Below are 22519 nucleotides of genomic sequence, written 5' to 3'. Positions count from 1 at the left end.
GAGAGAGAGAGAGGTCGCCCACTCAATGCAATAAAAACAAACAGTTACGGTGCTCCGCCCATGCAGCCAGGCAGGACGGCAGCGGTGCGTGTCGTGCAAAAGAGAGCACCAACGGGCCTGCATGGGTGTGCATGCAATATATACAATGGGCACATTATGTGTGTGCTTCGTGGGATGAGGTGAGGGCGAGAGTCCATGCAAGGGGACACACACAGAGAGAGTGAAAGACGAGTGTGTGTGCGGGCGGTGCATGGCTCTCTCTCCCTCACTCTCACGCGGCCACCACCGCCGCAGCGGCCGCAACAACAACAAGAAGAAGCAAAAGAGGGGAGATGGTGTGGGAGACCGCGGTGCTGCTGTCGCTGTCGCCAGTCGTCGCCGTGCCATTTTTCATGGCTGGGGCTTCGACTGGTTTTTCTCTCGGAGGTTGAGCATTATCAGTAGTGTCAGTTCCTGTGGTCGTTTCCTCGTGAAGTGGAGGAATTCTATTTGAAGACGGCGTAGATGCTCCTTCTTGACTGCCAGTTGATGTACTCTGCATTGTATTGGCTGCGGATGCAGGATGTTCGTTAATGCTTTCGGCCGCATCAGGTAAATTCTCTGATGCATCCGTGCTTTTGCTCTTTGTCTCCTCTTTTACTGACGTCAATACTTCGTGGTAAGTTTTTGGTTCTGTCGCTGCTGCTTGTGATGATTTCATTGGAGTCTTTTCACTTTCTTGTAATTTTGTATTTGGATCAGCTGACGATTCGTCTGTTCGGGAAGCTTCTGAACCCCCTTTTACCGTTATTTGTTCTCCCGAAGAGCGTAAACCACCGGCACCCAACGTGGCGACTTCGTTGTCATTCTGACCCGTTGTTGTTGGAGCAGAAAATGTTTTGTTCCGGTCCGTTGTTGAGTGTATCTGCTGCCACTCCATCGTGTGGCTGGGCGTGTTGACTCTCCTTTGCTTCTGGCACCTTATCTTGTTTTGAAGGCTTCCCAACTGCATTGGGTGAAATACTGACGGTGGACCCTTCGTCACCAATGCGGGATGAAGAATCGAGGCCAGAAGGAGAAGACCGCGAAGTGAGAATGGCGCCAGGAGCAGCAGGACCAGAAGCACCAGATGGTGGTTTTATTCCTCCTCCTGCTGCTGCTGCTGGCGGTAGTACTACCGGTGGTGGTGTTTCGCGTATCTTCGCTTCTTCCTCCGCTTCTTCATCTTCGTTGTCTTCATCTTCTTCTTGTTTTTGATCGGAAATTAGTTTTTTACGCGACACAATAGCAGCTGAAGGATCCTGTGTCGTCTGGTCCTTTCTTCTTGTTGCATCTGTTGATTCTTGTCCTGAAGCCACCGGCTTTTCATCTTTTATTTCGGGTGGCGAAACCTCTTTATTCCTTGCCTGGCCATCCTTGTCCGTGCTGACATCCCCTTTTCCAGCCGCAGCCGCAGCAGCAGAAGCAGCAACAACAGCAATCCGTTGACGTCTCCAACGACGACGGCCATCCACAACGGCACGCACACTCTCCATTGCCTGACGCACACACTCCTCGACGGCGGACGCATTCCCACTGCCTCCTGTCCTCCTGCTGACCTCCTCCGCGCATTCCCTCCGCAGCCAAGCACGCCACTGCAACAGTAAGTCCTCATCCGCACTGCCAACGCCACCGCCAACACCGTCGGCCGCAATTCCAGATAAACCGCACCACAGCACGCAGAGGGCACACACCAGCAGCACACGGCCAGTCATCATCATCGCCATCACTCCTGCCACGTGCGTGCAGCCTTCAGCACAAACTACCAACACGTCAACGCAGAGTGAAAGCAAAAGGAGAGAGACACGACACACTCACAGCCACCAGCAGAAGCAACACGCAGTTCATGAGAAATATTAAACCAATTAAATTTTAAAAAAGCACAACGACATGCAAAAATTAAACAAAAAGAAACACACACAAAAAAAATAATAATAAAACAAAAAAAAAAAAAAAAGCAAACAAAAAGCAATAAAGTAAAACAGTAAAAACAAAAAAAAAAAACAAAGAGCTGCACACAAATGGCTGCAGTGCGCATGCACTCATCCTCAACAGTGCATCGATGCAAACAGTCGTGTGCGTGTCGCGCTTGTAAGTGTGCCTGGAATGCATTCCACGTGACGGATGCGAGAGCAGCAAAATGAAGCACACATCATGGCAGCGGAAGCAAGCAAAGCGAAACACAATCATTATTTTATCCTATTATTTAGTACATCAAATCACAACAGCTGGCACGCACAAATACTCGTGATTGGGTGCTGGCACGCACAGCTTACACAGAATAGTTCAGCAAAGTGTGGTGTACGCCAGCGCGGATACGGCAAGCAGCAGCGGGGCACACACCCACGCAGAGCTGCTGAGGCTGCCGTCGATTTCGCGAAGACGTGACGGTGCGCGGGTGGTCGTCGTTGTGGTTAGCGCCTCTGTATTCATGGCCGTATTACTTGGTGCCTTTGTTGTAGTGGTTGTTATCGTTGTTGGTGCCTGTGTTGTAGTCGTCGTCGCGGTCGTCTCGGCAGGATCTTCGGCTTCCTGATTTGCTTCTTCTGCGGATTGTCCTGTGCTGATTTCTGGTCCTGGAGTACCGTCAGGACCTTGATTTTGTAACGTGTTAGACACGTCACCTGATTCCCGACCTGCAGCGGTCAAGGCTGGTCCATCTACTGCAGTACTTCCCAGGTCCGCAACAGACCCATTACCTAACGACCCTGGCTCACTTTTCCCCTGTGTTAGTGTCACCGATGGAGGGGACTTTGGACTGGCGGCGACAGAAGCCTTAACATCAGGATTAGTCCCTGCCACGCACACGGACGGGCAGCAGCACAGGGCGAGCACCAACAGGGCGCACAGCAGACGGCACGTCATCATCGTGAGTGTGGTCGTTCAGTGGTGTGGAGCTGATCTGCACAGTGAGGGACATGGAGAGCAACAGGGGAGACGAGAGGTGCGGCAGACACACACAGAGGGCACACCACACGAGGAGAGGGCAGCAGCCAGGCATGCACCGTACGCCGCACACACTCCAATCCACGACAACAGGCACACACACACACACACACACACACAGCCCTGCCGCAACACCAACACACAGATGGAAGAGAGAGAAGCAAACAGGAGCGGCACACAAGGCTCCACCGCATGTACATACGGCGAGAGCGGTCCGTCGTGTCGGCACCCCTCACGAAGAGTACGCACACACAAGAGTAGGTGCAGCGCCCACAGCAACAAAAAAGCAAACTAACAATAAAAAAGGAATGATCCCCGCAAACCACGTGGATTGTTGGTCTACAGGAATCGCAGCCAATATTCATCACAAAAATAATTCAGTTGCCTTCGGCCTTCGTTCATATTCAGCGCTCACCATTTCATGCAGGCCTGGGCACCGCCGCCGCAGCAGCCGCACACGCAACAACAAGAAGAAGCAAAAGAGGGGAGGTGGTGTGGGAGACCGCGGTGCTGCTGTCACTGTCGCCAACCTTTTCATTATCTCCAGTTTGGCGTTTTTCTGTCGCCGCAGCATCCGGAGTTTGAGCATCCTCGGTTGTCTTCGTCCCTGTGGATTCTTCCTCCTCAAAAGGGGAAAATTCTTCGCTTGTAGATGGCTCAGCTTCTTGTTCTTGACTGCCAGTTGATGTACTCTGCGCCGTAGCTTCTGTAGAGGCAGGATATTCCTTATTTTCCTTTTGTAGTTCGGGTATGTTCGTGGATGTATCCGTGCTTTGGCTTTCATTCGTCTTTTGTTCCGGAGTTAACATTTCATTTTGGGTTTTGTGCTCCGGCGTTACTGTGTTTGGCACTGTCGTTTGAACCTGTTCACTGCTCTCTGATTTTGTACCTGGACCCTCTAATAAGTCTCCTTTTCTGGGGGCCTTTGGATCCTCGTTTCCAATATCTTGTACTCCCAGTGGGGACTGACCTTCTCCACCCGTATTGTTCTCGCCAACACCTTCACCCTTTTCTGAGGCAGAAATGTGTGGCTGAGGCGCTGATGGCGGTTGCAACTGCCGTTTTGTTTCTTCGTCTTCTCTTTCTCGTTGTGGCTGCGGCTGCCGTTGCGATTGTGACTGTTGCGGTATTGGCTGCGGATGCGGTGACACATTTGATTGCGATTGTAGCGGCTGTATTCCTTCTTGTTCTTCTTTTTTTAATTTCAGGTTTGTTTTTTCATTTCCTGGAGCATCTTCCACAGGTTCTTCCAAATTCTCTGAAGGGCCCCCATCTTTTTTATCCTCTCTGGAAAGAACATCCTGTTGATCGGTGTTAACTTTTTTTCCTTCCAAAGATTTTCCTGTAGATGTTCCTGTTGCCTGATTAACATTGAGCACATCTATTCTTAAATCTGAGGCGTCTGGAACTGGCTCTGAATTTCCAGCAGGCTCCACCGCACTTCTACCACCATTCCCTTTTCCAGCAGCAACCCCAGAATCCGCCACCTCGTCACATCTACCGCCGACACCGCACCACAGCACGCAGAGGGCACACACCAGCAGCACACGGCCAGTCATCATCGCCATCACTCCTGTCACTTGCGTGTAGCCTTCAGCACAAACTAACAACACGTCATCGCAAAGCAAGAATAAATACAAGGAGAGTGAAAAAAAAAACAGTAAAAAACACCGGCAGGCAGCACACGCACAAGAAACAGCACATCAGTGAAGGCACCAACAGGACGCAGAGCAAACGGCACGACATCATCACAAACAGCGTAGCCAATTAACGATTTGGGGCGGACCTGCAACAACATGTGAAAACAAAAGGAGAGACACGCCCGCTACACCACGCACAGCCACCGCACAGTAACAAATGGCAGCAGCAGAAGCAGGGAACAAACCAGAAAAGACAGATAGAATCAGCACGATTGCAAAACTCACATAATATCCTGCAGACCAAAATTTTAAGAACCAAGCAAAAATTTAAGAAAAAGATGACAAACCCAAGACTCCAGTGAGCATGCACCTATCCTCAAATGTGCGTCCACGTACGGCTCCGCTGCGAATGCATACGAGTGTGGGATGCCTTCAACGAAACGGAAGTGAAGAACAAAGCGGAGCACACATGAGGGTAGGGGAAGAAAACAAAGCAAAACACAATCATCATAATTAATCTTACTTCATGCATCGCACCACAGTAGGCGTACACATGTCCCCGTGGCTGAGTGCTGGCACGCACAGCTTACACACAATTCTTCAGCCCACAGCAGTGTACGCCAGCGCGGATGCGGCGAGCAGCAGCGGGGCACACACCCACGCAGAGCTGCTGAGGCTGCCGTCGATTTCGCGAAGACGTGACGGTACACGGGTGGTCGTCGTGGTTGACGCCTCTGTCGTAGCGGCCCTCATCGTGGTAGGCATCGTATTTGGTGTCTGTTCCTCAATTGAGTTCTCTGGCGCAGCAGCTTCATAATTGGTTCCATTTTTGTGTCGGAATTACGTGGTGTCTTTCCCGTACTTGCAGTATCTTTTCCCTTCAACGCAGGGGAGTTCTTACTTGGTGCTGGCGCAGCAACCGGGAGAGTTGTTCCTCCTGGCATGCCTAATGGACCTGTCGCTTTTGTCGTATCATGATTCGTACTTACTTCCCTTGGTGGAGAGGGCGGTAAACCGTGTCCACTTGTTTGCTGTTCCTTCCTGGAAACGGTTTCCTCGTGCACCGTAATGGAATCACTTAGTGACTTTTCCGTTTCATCCTCCAAACGTGTTCCGTCTCGCGTGCCAGACTCAGTGGATCAGTCATGCGTAAGTGTCGCACCTATTCACTCAGGAAACAAAAGACGATAGACTGGAGCTTTCATTATCGTTAGCTTTATTTTTGCCTGCATTCTTTGGGCCACCCTCAGTTTGTTTCCTTGGCACAGGAAGAAGTGGACTGGGGCTTGCAACATCTTCACCTGCCGTCACGCACACGGACGTGCAGCAGCAGCACGAGAGCGCAAGGAACTGCACAGCGCACACCACACGGCGCCGCACCGTCACCATCGTCATCATCGCCCGTACTGGAGTCGCTGGAGTCAGTCAGCCGATCGGTGAGACGGAAAGGAAAATAATGGAACGAGAGGGAGAGGGACGGAGCACAGCGGATACAGCGAGAGAGCGCAGACAACATGAGGAGAGGGCAGCAGGCCCAGCCGCACAGTTCACACACCACGAGACGGCGTCCACGCAAGGAAGGCACACAACGCCAGCAGCCACCCACCATGCAGGAGGAGAAGACATCCACCACCATCTCCCCCAGCTCATTCCCGCAGCCCCAGGGAAATGGCCAAAACCCCGCGGCCACCACACAACGCACACGGAGCAAGCGAACCCTCATCCATCCATGACGCGGCACAAAAACTTCCTGCCATCCCGCCCTCAATGGGACACGGAGCCCAACTCAGCGCAGTCACACGCGGTGCATCACACCCACAGGAAAATAGACTCGGGCAGCGCTCCCTCTCTCCCTCCTCCTCATGGCCACGGAAGAAGACAACAGCCGCCACACGCAACTGCCAGCATGCACTACAAAAGGAGCATTCAAATCCACTGCAATGTGCATCTTGTGTGTGTGTGTGTGGTTGTGTGTGCCTGCAGAAACACAAAGCAAAGACGTGGAAAAGAGGGAGCAGAGTATGCGGAGAGACGCACAAAACGTACAGCGGAGACGCATAACGGAAACAACAACAAGAAGACCGCTCAAACTCATGACTGCACTGCAGCCCAAGCAGTGGCAATTCACACAAGATTTATTGAAAACAAAAAAACGTTCCCCTTCCTCTTATATAAACCCCATCACACAAAATAATTATAAATGAAAAAGAAATCGTCCATTACTGTTCCACACAAATTTAAAAAAAGGTCGATTGGCTGCCGTGTGGCCACACCAAACCGTCTGTATATTTTGCCCGCAAAAGAAAATTAAAAGGATGGTTACGTGTGCTTCAACCGTCCGACCCTCCATGTGTCCGCACATCGTTTATATTTCATGGGGTCATCTGCGTGTTGCTGCTCCCCTCAGCCCTCCCATCGGCGCGTGAGTGCGGCCCGCAGAGCACAGTCACTCGTGTGTGTGTGGGGACTGAGAGAAGCACGCAGACATGACGGGAGTCGCGTCACTCCATCGGGAGAGTGAGCGCAGCAAAAGAAAAAAAGAAATCATCGGAGGGGAGAGAAATGCTCACGAGGCCGACACCGAAGGGTGCGCCAGCGCATGAAATAAACACGCAAAGCAAAACAAATCCTTAAATAAAAACACGGCGGCAGGGTGTGGCTGTGTGTGTGGCGCTGCGGGTGTCTGCCCGCCCTGGCCGCAATAAAAACAAAACAAGAGGGAAAGAAATGTGTGCTCCGCCCCACAGGCCCTCGTCGCACGCCCACACGTCACGGCTCCCTCAGCGCGCCGTTCGTCGCGGCCCCTCCTCATGCGTGCAGCAGGCGAGGCGCACAGGGCCGTCGTCATGAGCGTGTCGGTGGGTGTGCGAGTGGAGCAGTTGGGCGGAAACACACGGCACCCCTCACAGGAAGAGTGCAGCAAGAAACAATTGAAAGAGGGAAGAGTAGAAAAGAAAAAAACGTCCATAGTGATTGCCTCCAAAAGCAAAAAAGGGTGAGGGATAGAAGAACAATAAAAAGCAAAAACAAAAACAAAACGCACAAAAAACAAAAGAAAAAAGAAATTAAGAAAGATATCTCACCACCAGAAAAAAAAAAAAAAAAACAACATTTAAAATATTTTAAAGCAAACAGCAAGGAAAAATTAAAAATACTTAAAACAATCATAAGAGGACAACAACAACAACAAAAAAAACAGTTACGGTGCTCCACCCATGCAGCCAGGCAGGACGGCAGCGGTGCATGTGGTGCAAAAGAGAGCACCAACGGGCCTGCATGGGTGTGCATGCAATATATACAATGGGCACATTATGTGTGTGCTTCGTGGGATGAGGTGAGGGCGAGAGTCCATGCAAGGGGACACACACAGAGAGAGAAGGACAAGTGTGTGTGCGGGCGGTGCACGGCTCTCTCTCCCTCACTCTCACGCGGCCACCACCGCAGCAGCAGCCGCACACGCAACAAGAAGAAGAAGCAAAAGAGAGGAGGTGGTGTGGGAGACCGCGGTGCTGCCGTCACTATCGCCAGTCGTCACCGTTGTAGTTTTCATGGCTGTGGCCGTCACTGGTGTTTCTTTCGGATTGGCATCTTTATTTTCATTTTGTTTTCCCTCTGCTGTCCCTGGACCATCAGCTGCTGGATCACTGTTCGGGGTGCCGTCTTCAGTGCTCTTGTCAGAATCATTATTGGCGGCATCACCGTTTGCCGTGGGTGAAGGTGGCCCTGATTCCCCATGGTCGGCAGATGGTTCATTGTGTTGATTGGCTGTGATGGTGACAGCGCTCTTTGTTTGTGAATTGTTGTTTGAGTCCTTTTCGCCTTGGAATTCTTCTGGTTGTTTCACGTCCTCTAAAGTCTCAGGGATGGAATGTCCATTCAGTTCTGTTGTTGCTGTTTGTATTTCTGCGTTATTGGTGGGATTTCCATGTGTTTCTGTTGGTGCCTCATTAATTGCGTTTTTTTTTGTCTTCTTTTTTTTTCACCAGTTCTTCCGTCTCTTGTTCTGATAGTATTGTTACTTCCGCCTTTTCTTCAGGACTGTCAGATTCACTGGGAAGAACTTCTTCTTCTTCTTGCGGCCGGCTATTGGAGTTTTCACTAATCTCGGAATTTTCCTTCAAAAAGGGTTGCTTGACACCCTCAGTGCCAGAGCTGCCAGATGAAGATGAAGAAGAAGACAATTGATCAACGCTTTGGTGTTGGGGCCCAGTTGCCGTACCGTCCTCGTGATCCTTCTTATCTCCTGCTACTTCTTCACCACTTGTATCCATCACTTCTAATTCCCCAACCTGTTCTTCTGTACCTGATCCTCCGGGCTTCGGCGGTAGTTCTGCTGGTTGACCTCCGACACCACCTCCTCCTGCACCAGGCGCTCCAGTGGACTGCGTATTATTGCCCAATTTATTATCAGGTGATGATACCTTCGACTTATCCTGAGGCGGGTCTGGACCACTCAATTCTTGTTTACCTTCCGCAGCTTCAACCGCCTTTATTAATGCCATTCGAGCGGATAACAACCCGCAGTCCGCCTTTAGAGACACGCCGTCATCTCCACCATTACTCGTGTGCCTCAAACCGTTCCCTCCACCCTCACTGCAGTAATCGTCCATCGCGTGTCCAAAAGCCGCACCGCACCACAGCACGCAGAGGGCACACACCAGCAGCACACGGCCAATCATCATCATCGCCATCACTCCTGTCACTTGCGTGTAGCCCTCAGCACAAACTAACAACACGTCCACAGAGAGCAAAAGAAGAGAAAAAGAGAAAAAAGTCACACAGTAACGCGCAGCCACCGCACAGGACAGTGACAAATACCAGCCGCAGAGCACACACCATGAGGCAGAGGGAATCAGTGCAATTGCAGAACTTGCACACCGCACTGAAAACGACAAGATTAAAAAGCAAAAAAAAGCAAAAAATTAAAAAATTAAACAAAAAAAAAAACACAAGACTCCAGTGTACTTGCACATGAGTGTGTCCGGGTTGCGTTCAACGTGACGGATGTGGAGAAGCAACCCGGTGCACACAGCAGGGCAGCGTAAGCAAATGAAGCAAAACACAATCATTACTTTCTATTATTATATAAATCGGACCACAATAGACGTAAACGAATCCCCGCGGTTGGGTGCTGGCACGCACAGCACACACCTCTTCAGCCCAGAGTGGTGTACGCCAGCGCGGATACAGCGAGCAGCAGCGGGGCACACACCCACGCAGAGCTGCTGAGGCTGCCGTCGATTTCGCGAAGACGTGAAGGTGCGCGGGTGGTCGTCGTGGTTGGCGCCTCTGTATTCATGGCCGTATCACTTGGTGCCTCCGGCGCAGTGGTGGTTGTCGTAGTTGGTGCCATTGTTGTAGTTGTGGTCGTTGTGGTTGTCGTGGTTGGTGCCGGTTCCTTAACTTCTGTACCAGCTAGCGCCACTTCTTTATTATGCTTCAGATTATTTACACCTGACTTATCGGAATCACCTTTTGATCCTGGTGAAATGATATTTTCTTCTGATGCCCCTGACTGACCAGACGCATCTCTTCCATCTTGCGAAGTGGGCGCTCCACGTGGTCCTTCTTCTCCTGTACCTGTCGGAGATGGAGCTGCTGGAGCAGAAGCGGTCAAGGCTGGTCCCTCTGACGAATCGGACTCCCTATCTGAACTCTGTCCAATACCTTCCGTAACTTTTGCTCGTGTATTGCCGGAATCGCTTGAACTCCCTGAATCCTGGAGCGTTGGATCTTCTCCAACTTTATCAATTTTATCTTCACTCCCTGCCGCGCCCACGTACGGGCAGCAGCACAGGGCGAGCACCAACAGGGCGCACAGCAGACGGCACGTCATCATCGTGAGTGTGGTCGTTCAGTGGTGTGGAGCTGATCTGCACAGTGAGGGACATGGAGAGCAACAGGGGAGACGAGAGGTGCGGCAGACACACACACAGAGAACAAACACACATGAGGAGAGGGCGGCAGCCAGGCATGCACCGTACGCCGCAAACAACGCACGACACACACTCCAATCCACGGCAGCAGGCACACACACACACAGCCCTGCCGCAACACCAACACAAAAAGATGGAAGAGGGAGAAGCAAACAGGAGCGGCACACAAGGCTCCACCGCATGCACATACGGCGAGAGCGGTCCGTCGTGTCGGCACTCCTCACGGAGGGTACGCACACACACAAGAGAAGGTGCAGCGCACAAAGTAACAATAATAAAAATAAGCAAAGTAAAAACAATAAAAAGAATAATCTCTGCACACCGCGTGAATTCGTTTTCCACGGGAAGTGCAGCCAATATTCATCAGAAGAACAATCTTTTTTCCACTAGCCTTCTCTCCCCTCCAGCACACACCATTTCATGCAGGCCCGGCCACCATCGCAGCCGCGGCTGCACAATTGTCACGAAGATGCCAAAGATTAGAGTTGTTGTGGAAGCCCGCGGTGCTACTGTCACAGTCGGCAGCGGGCCGCTCATTCCCATCATCTCGTCATATCCCCGGCGGTGCTGCAGAGCGGGTGCAGCGGCAATACACCCAATGGTGCAGTACATCAGCAGCAACACCAGCAATGGAAGTGTCGGCGTGGCATGGCGAGGCTGGCGCATGGCCTGAGAAAAATGCATTTCTTGGTTTCGTGTGAGCAGCAGCAGTAGCAGTGCAGCGTGGCTGCGGGAGGCGGGAGGCAAAGGAAAAAGAGAAAGAAAAAAAATAAAACGATTTAGTGCCAGTGGTGCGTCAGGATGCGGCACACGCAGCGGAGTAACAGGAGACCACAGAGGCGGCCATACACACCGCGTGCGCACCAACTCCATCAATGGGAGAAACCGTCAACCCGTCGTCGACTGAGCGTCCATCACCGTCGCACACATTCCTTATCGGCCGCAACGCTCCCTGCACGCGGAGTGTTTGGTCTGCTTCCCTCGTGGTGTTGCAGTGATTGTGTGACCGTCCACCAACCTGCCACCACTTGCACAGCGTCAGTTCCAGGTGCAGGAGCATCGCACAGCGCTCTCTCTTTCTCTCCCAGCTGCTCATATCATATGGCATCACCGCACGGCAGCCTCATCGTGATGCACAGCCCTGAAGCGGGGGTGCAAAACGTCGTGTGTGCAAATATATTTTTACCGTTTCTCTCAGGATGCTCAAAAACAAGCGTGACGGCATTGCAATCGTCATGACTGTTTCTCCCCGTGCTGCCACTGACCGGGAGACTACTGTGAACGCACTGCGTGGGAGTCACCATTTCCGCCGTTGCTCTCTTCAGCGGCCCACGAACACACCGGCCGTTCCAACAGAGCGGATCGGAGCGTTGCCAAATACGGCCACAAGCACCAAAACACCAACCTCCACAGTGCCCTCAGTGACCATCCGCAGCGTGCGTGCGTGCGTTCTAGGACTTCACACCACTCCACAGCGTCTGCGTTATGCCTTGTGTGCATGTGCTTGAGCATTTGCAAGCGCCTATAATTGCAGAGCAGCTGTGCGGCACAAGGGAGTCCAAAGAAAGCAACGGCAGAGAAGAGCGGATAGCAGACACGCAAATTACTCATATCATCACGCACACAGACGCAGCCCGCGGAATGGGTGCTCTCAACCACAAAACAATGAAAAACAAAACAAAAAGCCGAAGCGTGGGACGACCAGCGCACACACTCTCATTGCTCCCGTAAAGCAAAACACACACACAGGGAGAGAGAGAGAGAGAGGTCGCCCACTCAATGCAATAAAAACAAACAGAAACAGTTACGGTGCTCCGCCCATGCAGCCAGGCAGGACGGCAGCGGTGCGTGCGGTGCAAAAGAGAGCACCAACGGGCCTGCATGCAATATATACAATGGGCACATTATGTGTGTGCTTCGTGGGATGAGGTGAGGGCGAGAGTCCATGCAAGGGGACACACACAGAGAGTGAAAGACGAGTGTGTGTGCGGGCGGTGCATGGCTCTCTCTCACTCACTCTCACGCGGCCACCACCGCAGCCGCAGCCGCACACGCAACAACAACAAGAAGCAAAAGAGGGGAGGTGGTGTGGGAGACCGCGGTGCTGCCGTCACTGTCGCCAGTCGTCGCCGTTGTATTTTTCATGGCTGTGGCTTCGACTGGTGTTTCTTTCGGATTGGCATCTTTATTTTCATTTTGTTTTTCTTCTGCTGTCCCTGCACCATCAGCTGCTGGATCATCGTCGTCAGGCGTTTGAGTGCCTTTGGATTTCGTATTATTCGATGCTCCCTCCGCACCAGATGGTAAAAGTGGCTGCTCTTCACTGCCTGCTGATAATTTTTTTGTGGCGCCGTTATCATCTTTCTTCTTTTTCTGCTCTTCTTCTTCCTCCTCGTCTTTCACGTCGTCATCCTTATCTTCTTCATCGTCCTCCTCTGCTTCCTCTTCTTTCTTGTCAACCACCTTCTCATCTTCTTTCGTTTTCTCCTCTTCTTCTTGCTTATCATCCTCCTCTTCTTTCCCTTGTCCCGTTTCTTCGTTTTTTTTTCGTCCCTGCCATTGGTGTTTCCGCTCCTGGTAATTTCGTTGCCGCCCCAGCTCCGGGTAATTCTGTTACCGATAGTCCTGCTGCTTGTGACTCTACCGGTTTACCGCTTTGGCCACCTTCTCCAGCGCCACCAGCGTTGTTGTTAACACTCTGATGATTATTGCCGTTACCGGACTTAATGTCTTGAGGAACTTGAGGTGTTTCAGAACATCCTCCACCGCCGGCACCGCACCACAGCACGCAGAGGGCACACACCAGCAGCACACGGCCAGTCATCATCATCGCCATCACTCCTGTCACTTGCGTGCAGCCTTCAGCACAAACTAACAACACGTCAACGCAAAGCAAAAGCAAAAAAGGAGAGACAAGTCACACAACCAAGCACCGTCCCATCCAGCAATGAGAGTCACGCACAACAATAGCAACAATTAGCTGAGCGCCGTTCAACAACAATCAAAAAAAAAAACGAAGGAATTAATCCTCGCCCGTGCACCGTTCCTCACACCCCCACAGTCACTATTACTGTCATTCTCTCTCCTCAGGCCCTCACAGGCACGCCACGCTCACTTCAACACGCGCCCCTCCAGCACAGGCCTCGGGATCGTCGGGCCCTCCCAGCACACGCAGCCGTCATACGCTCCCGCTGCGCCGCAACGTACGCCACCTCCTCCCTCAGTCCAGCAGCTCCGTGTACTCCACGTCCCTCACAATCGCCGCCATGCCACAGCCACGCGCAACACACACAGCGCCACAACGTCGTGCCGCCACTTCTCCCTAATCATGAGCACAGCGCTCAACAAGTACTGGCGCACGTGCCGCATGCGCTGCAACCACACGCGGATCAGCCTCACCGTCACGCACTGCATCTCGTTGTCCTTGTGGTTGGAGCAGACCCTCCCATCCTCTCAATCCACGGCCTCGGTGCTGCAGGAGGCTGCCGTGAGGTGCCACCTTTGTGGAGGACCTCAATGTGCGAAAACAACTGCCACCCTCATACATCTCCACTCCCTCCACTCACCCGCACAGAAGGACGGTGTCATGGGGAAGAGAAGCCCGCCGCACAGCGCATGCACGAGGACAAATGCAATAGTAACGCCATCCACTTCGCACCGCAGTAAAGTGCCATGCGCACAGCACACACACGGCGGCAACGAACGGGACGCATCCAACTCCACAGCGCTGCGCTTTACTTCTCTCCGCCACGACGGACTGTCGTCCCACACTCACAGTGAGGCTCGGCGCACACCATCCGCTCCTCTCCGAGTTCACTCAGCAGGCCGGCGCCCAGTCACCCTCGTGCCATCGCAATGGGGAGCAAAAACAATCGTCGTCGCGGACCATCGATGCCTCTAGCAGGAAAGAAGAAAGAATAAATGAAGGGCATGTCAAAAGCACAGCCAGCAGAGGGACACTCAAGGGGACACAGAGACACACAGTGACAGCAGATGCGGTAACTACAGAAACAAGCCGCAGGGATTAAAAAAAAAAAAAAAAAAGATGAGAGTCCGGGATAACTCCCAAAATTAAAAGAAAAAAATAAAATAAAAATTGATTTGGCGGGACTTTTATTTCATGGACCGAGCATCACAAGACGACCAACCGTGTGCTCGTGAATATACATATTGCCCGCACCAACAAAAGGAAAAGCGAAATTAAAATAATTAAAAAAGATTGCGCTGTTCCACCAGCCCACACAACATCCCTCACATTTCATGCGGCATCCGGCCTGTTCTTCCAATCCTCATTTCGTGCTGTCCGTGGGACTCCACAGCCGCAGGGCCGGCAACACGTGTGGGCGAAAACAAAAGCAAACAAGAGCGGGAAACACTTCACTCATTACGGTGTGCAGCAACCGAACATTACGCAAAGAAGAAACAACAGTACCTATTACTCCAGCTGAACTACAGTGAAAAGACACTAATAAGTAAAAAAATTGGGGAAATAAGAGATAAGTTAAAAAGCGCGGTCAATTCGGCACGTATTCTCCATGAGGAGCCACAAATCCACACTCTGTGGCTCAGAAGGCTGCCACGACCCAAATACAATCCCAGAAGAAGCAGCAACACACAAGACACGCACACACGCACGGTGTTGTTGCCGCCTAAATCACGCAGTGTCAATTTCACGTCGTTGAGAGAGGCGAGGCAGTCGTCGGGACTCACGCCGCTCCAGACCCTGCGAGGTGACTATTTGTAGTGGGATTCGTGTCCAGGGGCGTTGTGCCCATTCATTTCCCTTCTGTAATATCCCCAGCAACGTGCTCTCTGACGCTGTCAACTACTCGAATCCTCTCGGGTGGTGTTGGAGCCGCTTCCCTCGTCGGAACGGGAACCCTGTCCTTGAGTGCACGCATCGCAGTGGAATTCAGTGGGCGGCTGTACAGAAAGACGTCCGTCACCGTCACGTGGGATTCGTGCCCGCCGAACGCGTCAAAGCGAACCCTAAGGACATCAGGTGGCCTCCCGCCCGTTAACAGCACCTCTTTCTCCCCCAGCGACTCACCATCAATGTGCACAGAGGCCTTGTTGCCTTGCAGCATAAGTGCCACTTGGTATTCTTTCTTCGGCTCCCAAGTGCTGCTCCGTGTTGTTGTCTTGCCTTCGATCGACGTCTACCACGTTTTATTGTGGCTGTACGAGAGTCCCACGGTATGATTGGACGCACTGTCCGCCAACACCGCAGTCAGTAGAGGCGTGCTCCCACTCGGAGTCTCTTCGATGGTCACCGACACCACAAGTGTGAAGTTGTGGCTCAAAAACACATGACGCACTTCATCACCCCGAGTGTTCACAGGCCATATTGCCCTGGACTCAAGTCCCGTCAATTGTAACCCATCGTTGTCCTTCACTGCGTTCCTCCACCATCGCATTCAGGCAAAGGTACTCGTCGTTCCACGGGTCATCACTGGCCACATCGGAGAAAACTGCCACAAGACCCGCCGTGGGTGTAGACACGCTGGAGAAGAAAATGTCCTTTTGCACCCAAGTACTGAGGACGGAATTGATTCTACTCAGTTCATCCGTCAGGCGGGAAATTGAAATGGCACTGCCCCCACCGTTGCCCCTCCGTTGTAAAAGATGCAAATTGCCATCCGAGTGCAGCAGGGTGCTGTCGAGCATCCAATCCGCGGCTTTGTCCACGGCAACCAGTCCAACGGAAAACGTGCGGTTGTTGTCCGTGACCCAAAGGCAGAGCGCAGTGGCCCTTTTCTTCCCCGAGGCATGCCCTCTCTGAGTGTACAGCATGACCTTCCTTTCCTCAATGGTCGCGGTGATGAGGGCATCCACACGCAGGCTTTCCTTCTGAGAAACTCCTGATCGTGCGTTGGCCCACACGGCTGAGAGTTTCCCGATGGCCTCTGTCCACGCTGTCCCCATGTCACGCGACTCGTACACCCTCTGGCCACTCTCGCAGTCACAATCATGAGAAGTGATCCCTCCCATCCGGTGACGCGGGGTTAAGGCATTCCGCAGGGGAAATGCCCTCAGAGAGCGCCCAGGCACTGCCGTTGTCCGTCGAGCAAATGATCATGGAGCAAACGTATTCTGCTTCACTCTCCGCCATCAGAGGAAACAGAATAGTGCCATCCTCCATCACAACACCTGCGCCACCAGAAGCAATAAACTCCGTCCAGTCACCTTCGTGAGAAGCAGAAGAGATCAGTTTCGGGAGTGGTTTGGGGTCGCCCCATTCGATCCGTCCACTCTGCTTGCCACCCGTGGGATTCGTGACATCACCCACAGCCAGTTTCGGCTCCAAGCCGCCCTCCCTCCAACACCCACCTTCGTAGGACACATCAGAGCCTCCCGCAAGAAGAAACACTCCGTTGCCTTTCGTGATTGTTGTGGGGCAGAGCACAACACCCAAACTCTCCTTTCCCTCCGCTGCACCAAGCACGGTGTGCGCCCTCCATGCATCTTTTATTGACCTCACCAACAACAGTGAACCAATTCCACGCAGGGTCAATGTACCCCGCAACAACATCAGAAGAAAAGGGCTTAATTAATTGACCACCTTGAAATTCGTCATTCATGTGACCCTCGGCGAAAGCAGCAATTACTCCACCAGCACTGACGAGAGGGTGAAGCAAATGAATCCCTCGTCGTAACTGGAACAACCCCACCTTCGGCTGCGCCAGCGTCTTCTGCGGCACAAACAATTTCTTCTTTTTAGATCCCCGCCCTGACTTTGGCACCACAGCAGGCTGCACGGTGTTGCAGCACACCATCACGACGAGGAGAAGCAGCACCGCGGAAGTAAGCACACGCCGGGACATGTTGGGCATCCGCCGCTCACTCTCTCTTCCTTCCCTCCTCCTTTCGCTGGAACCGGTCACGCGGCGACGGTTGTGTGTACGGGGTGCCTTCACTGCAGCAACACGTGAGAGCATATAAATATGTGTGTGTGTGTGTGTGTTCCGTTAGTTCTTTCAGTGCCTTCGAATTTCACAGTAGCGATTAGCGCTTGGTATTAACTTCTTTCCTAGCCTGAGTGCGCTTGTGTGCAAGAAATCAAATTAATATTTAAAAAGCACCAAAAGAGGACGTGGCAGGGAAGTGGGTGGCGCCACCATTCACGGCGTAACACATCCGATTCGTCGTAACCGCCACAGTAATTACTCTCCCCGTCCACAACGGCCCAATCACTGCTAGGCCGCACACAGAAGCAGAGAAATTGACGTTTGCGCACAGGCCAATACACCCTCCGGCAAGCAGCACCAACCAACAGACAGAAAAAAAAATTAGGAGCAAGCAAAATCCCATGTGCTGTGGGATCCTTGCAAGCAGCGCTCCCTCACTGCAGGACCTCTATTAAAGCGTTCCTCGCTGCAACATCCCCCACCACCCCCTCGGCGTGTCGGTGGATTTTCCCGTTCACCGGAAGAAACACGGCGGGATGTGTCGGCAGGGGTCGCGGACACACAGAGCGCACCGTCGACGCAATCAACGAGCGCAGACACTCGTGAAGTACAATCCCACAACCGCGATCCCTCCATTTACTCTCGTGGACGTGAAGGAGGCATGAAGTGTCCTCTTCTCTAAAGTAGTCCTAAAACGCAAAAAAATTCCGCAGGACATCCCGCGCAGCCACGGCCTCCTCAGCAGCCTGACCGTCCACGCCGTCGCACCCCTCCTCAAGAGGTCGCCAGGCCCGGTGAAGCAAGCAAAGGTGGACCAGCAATTTGGTCAGGGCGTTCAGAAAAATGAGGCGCAGCAGTCGGGTGAGCGCGGCTCATCCACGTCCTCCCCCTCAACCGACCCACCACACAGTCGAATCACATCCTCTGAAAGGAGCCGTGGTGTCTAACAAAATAACACGGTCACTAACGCCTCGTGCCCTCCTCAATGTAGTGCCACGACGCACACGAGGCATCACAAGAAGGGCAAATCATTGCATTCCATCGGCATAAGCACGGAAATAAAGCGCGGATTTTGCCCCTGTGAAATTACATCCAAATCGTCTCAGCCACGGAGTTTGTGTCACCGACCCTCAGGAAGGGCTGATGCATCAACTGCCGCTGACCGATCTCCGGCGATGAAACAAAAAAAGCCACCGTCTCTCGAGGTTCGTCGTCACCCTTTCCTCCCATTGAAGGGAAAAAAGCAAATTGACGCTGTGGGCGTGTCTAGCTGACAGAAGCGGAAGAAGTGACTCCAGCCGTAGAACAAATTGAACGGATCCTCCTCCCGAATTGTTCAAAGAGACCGGTCGGACAGCTGCCGAATTTAACGGCGCGGAGGACAACACATTGAATGTATGGAGCACTGCAGCAACCTGAATATATTCTGCAATGTCCGCGGTCAATTCATAAACGTACAACAAAGAGACAGCAGGCTCAAAGGGGTGTGTGAACCTGTCAATGATCACCCGCGCCGGAGGATCGCCACCCCCACCCTCCAAGGGCACCTCAACGAAGTCAAATATTTCCACCGCATGGCACCCACCACACAATCGCGTGGCATAAAGTATCGCCTTGCAGCACCCCATGCAATGCAGCAATCAAAAACCATCTCGAACACGGCGTGCGACAAGGATACCGAAAGAAGGCGCAGCAAATACCCTCCACATCTCAGCATTTCCAATCATCCAGTAAAAGGCAGGAGCACCAGACAGTACCCACGGACTCAACAAATATGGCGTCAAAAGGCAGCGAGATGTCAGACGCCAAAAGGCTAGCATTTCTTCCCCCGTGGCACTTCCACGGATGAATGCAACTGCCGTGCCCTGCGGCCTCTCGACCGCCTCGAGACAACGTGGCGGCCACAAGGCAACGGCTCAATGTGGCTGGCGATCAGATCCGGTCGTCGCGGCAAAACAGTACAGAAAGTAGGGTGGTAGGCCCACACATTCGCCTCGTCGATGCCTGCCTCCACTGCAAGAGTGAAACTCGTCTTCCCAACAGCCGCGCTTCGGGTGGCTGAAACACCTGCCCTCACATTGAAAATGACATCTGCAAGCGCCTGTAATTCCTCAACACCGCCCCTCAGAAAAAAACAAACCGGCGCTCAAGCCCTGCAGTCACACATCCCTCGTAACCATTTGCAAGCTTGTTATCCAGCAGAAAGACCCAAACAACATAACAAGAAGACCGTTCATAGCTGGCAAGGGAAAAGAACACGTCGCTTTCATCCTGCAACAGAATATTATGCCTCCTGCGTAACGCGACCACAAGTACGCGGCGCGCCAACACCGGAACGGCGGGCATGTTGCCCCATGACCCTCCCCCTCACCACAGAAGTCCAAGAAGTGCAACAGACCATTCTCTCACCAAAGAAAAGGCCCAATGGAGCGGACACTGCAGTGTGCGGACCACACAGCAGAAACACCCTCAGAGAACGAATGTTCTTGAATGCCCTTCAGAAGGGGCCAGCGGGTTGGCCGTGAAGCCAACAGACACCGAAGATCCACCTGCTCTGCACGCATCCAATGACGCAATTGGGAGCGCGATGTTACAGGGCACATCAACCAGCCTGTTCTCGTCTCCGTCTGTGCGGGCACGACAGTCCTGCCATCACCCTTTGCCCTCACAAAGTATTCCACAGGGTCCTTTGAACCAAAGACCACCACACGGCAATATGCCACCGGATAAGTGATCCCCATACCGCACAAAATAACAAAATGTTCCCACGTCGAAACTCGCAGTAAAAACAAGCACAACTATGAGAAACATGAGGGTTGTCTGTGCTGTGTTTCGTCAAAACACTCTGTCCTCCGTTGGTTCAGGCCTCTGCCACACGGCAAGACACAGATGTAACATCACTTACACGCAACAGAGTGAAATCCGCAAGAACATTGTAAGAGTCATGCAGGACGCAACAGCCACCAGCCCACTCAGCAGCCGTTGTAGTCATATTCTGCAAAACATGATCCATGCCCACAGGGAAATTTGTTGTCCAGTTGCACAAATAATTGTTGGGCCAAGCAACGTGGGCCCAAGAACGACGGCGCCAGTCGATATTAGGCCTTGGAGCCGCCAGTTAGAGACATTGATTGGAATAAACAGCAAAGCCACCAGCGGCCAACAAAAACTGCGACAAGACATTCGTGCTTGAATCAAAGAACGGATTCGTCTCGTCTAGGAAGAAGAAAGAATAATATTTTTCCTCCTCACAGAGCCTTTCAGCAATGAAACACCATCATGCGGTCCGCCCTTATCGGCATTACTCAGGAGCACAAGAACCGTGCAATGTGTAGAGGACTCTGCAATCAAGTGGATGAGATGCTCCACAGTGGCAAACAGACTCCTCACAGGCCAAGCATCAACCAGTCGCGAGCAGCATGTCTCTTCATGGGCTCTCCGTTTTGGTTCCAACCGAGACGGAAAGCCTTCGTCGCTCAGCACCAACCCCGCGTTGCGCCGTGTCGTCAAATAAAACAAGTGAGGATGGCAGAGTACATCATCGGGGAAGTTGCCCTCATATGTGGGAAACGGCATCGCACCCGCCGGAAACAGGTGCGCATGATGTCCCTCCACGTCAGCCGCGCAGACTGTCAGCTGAAGGAAAATTCGGTAAAACGGAAGTCAGCGCACTCACCTCCACCCCAGGCAGTTTAATCAGAACAATCGAAGCACAGGGTCGGGAGCTCCACACTTGTTGAGGGATATCGTGACGCTCTGACGCGTCCACTTGCATGTCAACACAAGGTCCTATTTCCTTTCCCTCATCTGCACGCGTCCGCATCGCCTTTTAATCCACATCCAGGAGGGATTGGATGACGAGTGGCACCTGGTCAGCCAGCAGCGTTCCATTCCTTAAGGCTCACAATATCGAAGCCCAAAAATCACTGGCTATCAATCAATGATGCCGTTGACACAATGCCTCCTCTGGCCAACGCCACACACTTGTTCCGGAGCACATGTTATCCCATGCCTCGCTGACGCCACCCTCAGCATCCCCTACAGATACACCGTGCATTCATTCCTAAAATACAGATGTGGGCTACGCCTCAAGAAAATTGCACAATGAACCTGCAAACTGCTCGTTGAAAGTTGTCATTGTGTTGGGTGTCGGGGGCAACGCAGTCACACGTCGCAGCTCCTCAGAAGATCAAAGAAGATAGCAATCATCATTCAATTGGGATGGGCTTCGCAAACCCCTTGCGACTTTTGTCCGATGGTGTGCTTCAATGCATATGAAACCTTGTCTGTGGGACGGAATGCCTATGCGTCCTAAAAAAGCAAGAATGAACTCACGGGAGAGGAATACATAATATAACGGAAGCAGAATGCCACAAATAAGAAAGAACGGAGGAAAAATTATATGGAGATATATATATATATATATACGAAAATAAGCTTTGATCAATGTATAGATATATCGATATGGGCATGGGAATAAAAACGATACTTTATTCTTATTCATTGATGCATCTGTATAGATATGGATATATCCCTTCTTTCCCCTACAATTGACAGATTGCTTGATTACTTGGTTTATTCAATTGCTATTTTATTGGCTGCATATGTATATAGATAGGTATTTAGTTGTCGATATTGATATCTATTCAGCGCTGTTGATATATATATATATATATATATATTGTTACTATTCCTCTTGTCTTCTCAAATAAATACAAAGGCCCACACGCCAGCCACCATCGCAGAGCACGTCCGCCCAACGATCGGAGATGTAAAAGAGAGACCCGGCGCCAGAAGTGGGAGCCGCAGTGGAGGCCGTGAAGCACACACCACCGCTACGCACTCGCCCCGGGGATAGCGCGGTGGCTCGATAATCCGTTGCCGCCAAGAAGCAATAAAACAACAAATCACAGAACCAACCAACCAAGCATGGACGCTATAAATGAGGAAAGGGAGAAGAGGGCAGCCTGCCAGGAGCAAATACGGCCTGCCGCATCTGCGAGGGGCCTCGTGCCTTCTCGCCGCGCGGAGGTACTGCTGGGGCAGAGACCTTCCACTTCAAAGTGGAGAC

General features: G+C 52.2%; 4 protein-coding genes and 7 pseudogenes across 4 annotated transcripts, besides 23 other annotated features; all 11 read right to left on the bottom strand.

Annotated features, from left to right (window-relative positions):
- Positions 1 to 519: part of a sequence feature (haploid, Esmeraldo-like haplotype) that runs on past the window's edge.
- On the bottom strand, positions 273 to 1745 carry Tc00.1047053508121.130 (annotated as a pseudogene).
- Positions 520 to 1220: a sequence feature (areas not merged during assembly with more than two copies in the genome that could not be assigned to a particular haplotype).
- Positions 1184 to 1234: a sequence feature (GA-rich).
- Positions 1221 to 1492: a sequence feature (heterozygous, non-Esmeraldo-like haplotype).
- Positions 1421 to 1458: a microsatellite.
- Positions 1493 to 2118: a sequence feature (areas merged during assembly that could not be assigned to a particular haplotype. This can correspond to areas where the two haplotypes were merged or to regions with more than two copies in the genome that were merged during assembly.).
- Positions 1940 to 2026: a sequence feature (T-rich).
- Positions 2119 to 4039: a sequence feature (heterozygous, Esmeraldo-like haplotype).
- Tc00.1047053508121.120 (mucin TcMUCII, putative) lies at positions 2305 to 2886 on the bottom strand (the record flags this gene model as incomplete). The annotated part of the gene is made up of 1 exon (XM_807894.1): positions 2305 to 2886. One exon carries the CDS (start codon positions 2884 to 2886, stop codon positions 2305 to 2307), a length of 582 nt encoding a protein of 193 aa, XP_812987.1.
- Positions 3059 to 3084: a microsatellite.
- Tc00.1047053508121.110 (mucin-associated surface protein (MASP), putative) lies at positions 3384 to 4532 on the bottom strand (the record flags this gene model as incomplete). The annotated part of the gene is made up of 1 exon (XM_807893.1): positions 3384 to 4532. The coding sequence occupies one exon, from the start codon at positions 4530 to 4532 to the stop codon at positions 3384 to 3386; it is 1149 nt and encodes a 382-aa protein (XP_812986.1).
- Positions 4040 to 4166: a sequence feature (haploid, Esmeraldo-like haplotype).
- Positions 4167 to 7611: a sequence feature (areas not merged during assembly with more than two copies in the genome that could not be assigned to a particular haplotype).
- Tc00.1047053508121.101 lies at positions 5205 to 6002 on the bottom strand (annotated as a pseudogene).
- Positions 7612 to 8444: a sequence feature (heterozygous, non-Esmeraldo-like haplotype).
- Positions 7621 to 7669: a microsatellite.
- Positions 7694 to 7800: a sequence feature (T-rich).
- On the bottom strand, positions 8030 to 9295 carry Tc00.1047053508121.90 (annotated as a pseudogene).
- Positions 8445 to 8733: a sequence feature (areas not merged during assembly with more than two copies in the genome that could not be assigned to a particular haplotype).
- Positions 8734 to 8854: a sequence feature (areas merged during assembly that could not be assigned to a particular haplotype. This can correspond to areas where the two haplotypes were merged or to regions with more than two copies in the genome that were merged during assembly.).
- Positions 8855 to 22519: a sequence feature (areas not merged during assembly with more than two copies in the genome that could not be assigned to a particular haplotype).
- Positions 9504 to 9551: a sequence feature (T-rich).
- On the bottom strand, positions 9760 to 10443 carry Tc00.1047053508121.80 (mucin TcMUCII, putative; the record flags this gene model as incomplete). The annotated part of the gene is made up of 1 exon (XM_807892.1): positions 9760 to 10443. One exon carries the CDS (start codon positions 10441 to 10443, stop codon positions 9760 to 9762), a length of 684 nt encoding a protein of 227 aa, XP_812985.1.
- Tc00.1047053508121.70 (uncharacterized protein) lies at positions 10904 to 11413 on the bottom strand (the record flags this gene model as incomplete). The annotated part of the gene is made up of 1 exon (XM_807891.1): positions 10904 to 11413. The coding sequence occupies one exon, from the start codon at positions 11411 to 11413 to the stop codon at positions 10904 to 10906; it is 510 nt and encodes a 169-aa protein (XP_812984.1).
- Positions 12558 to 13370, bottom strand: Tc00.1047053508121.56 (annotated as a pseudogene).
- Positions 12903 to 12990: a sequence feature (GA-rich).
- Positions 13004 to 13088: a sequence feature (GA-rich).
- On the bottom strand, positions 13657 to 13989 carry Tc00.1047053508121.43 (annotated as a pseudogene).
- Positions 14564 to 14584: a sequence feature (AT_rich).
- Positions 14608 to 14638: a sequence feature (AT_rich).
- On the bottom strand, positions 15322 to 17478 carry Tc00.1047053508121.30 (annotated as a pseudogene).
- Tc00.1047053508121.15 lies at positions 18715 to 21798 on the bottom strand (annotated as a pseudogene).
- Positions 22107 to 22130: a microsatellite.

Source organism: Trypanosoma cruzi, genomic scaffold (genome assembly GCF_000209065.1).
Source record: "Trypanosoma cruzi strain CL Brener 1047053516671 genomic scaffold, whole genome shotgun sequence".
NCBI classification, from domain to species: domain Eukaryota; phylum Euglenozoa; class Kinetoplastea; order Trypanosomatida; family Trypanosomatidae; genus Trypanosoma; species Trypanosoma cruzi.
Note: the sequence above shows the minus strand (reverse complement) of the source record. Positions and strands in the feature narration are given on the sequence as shown.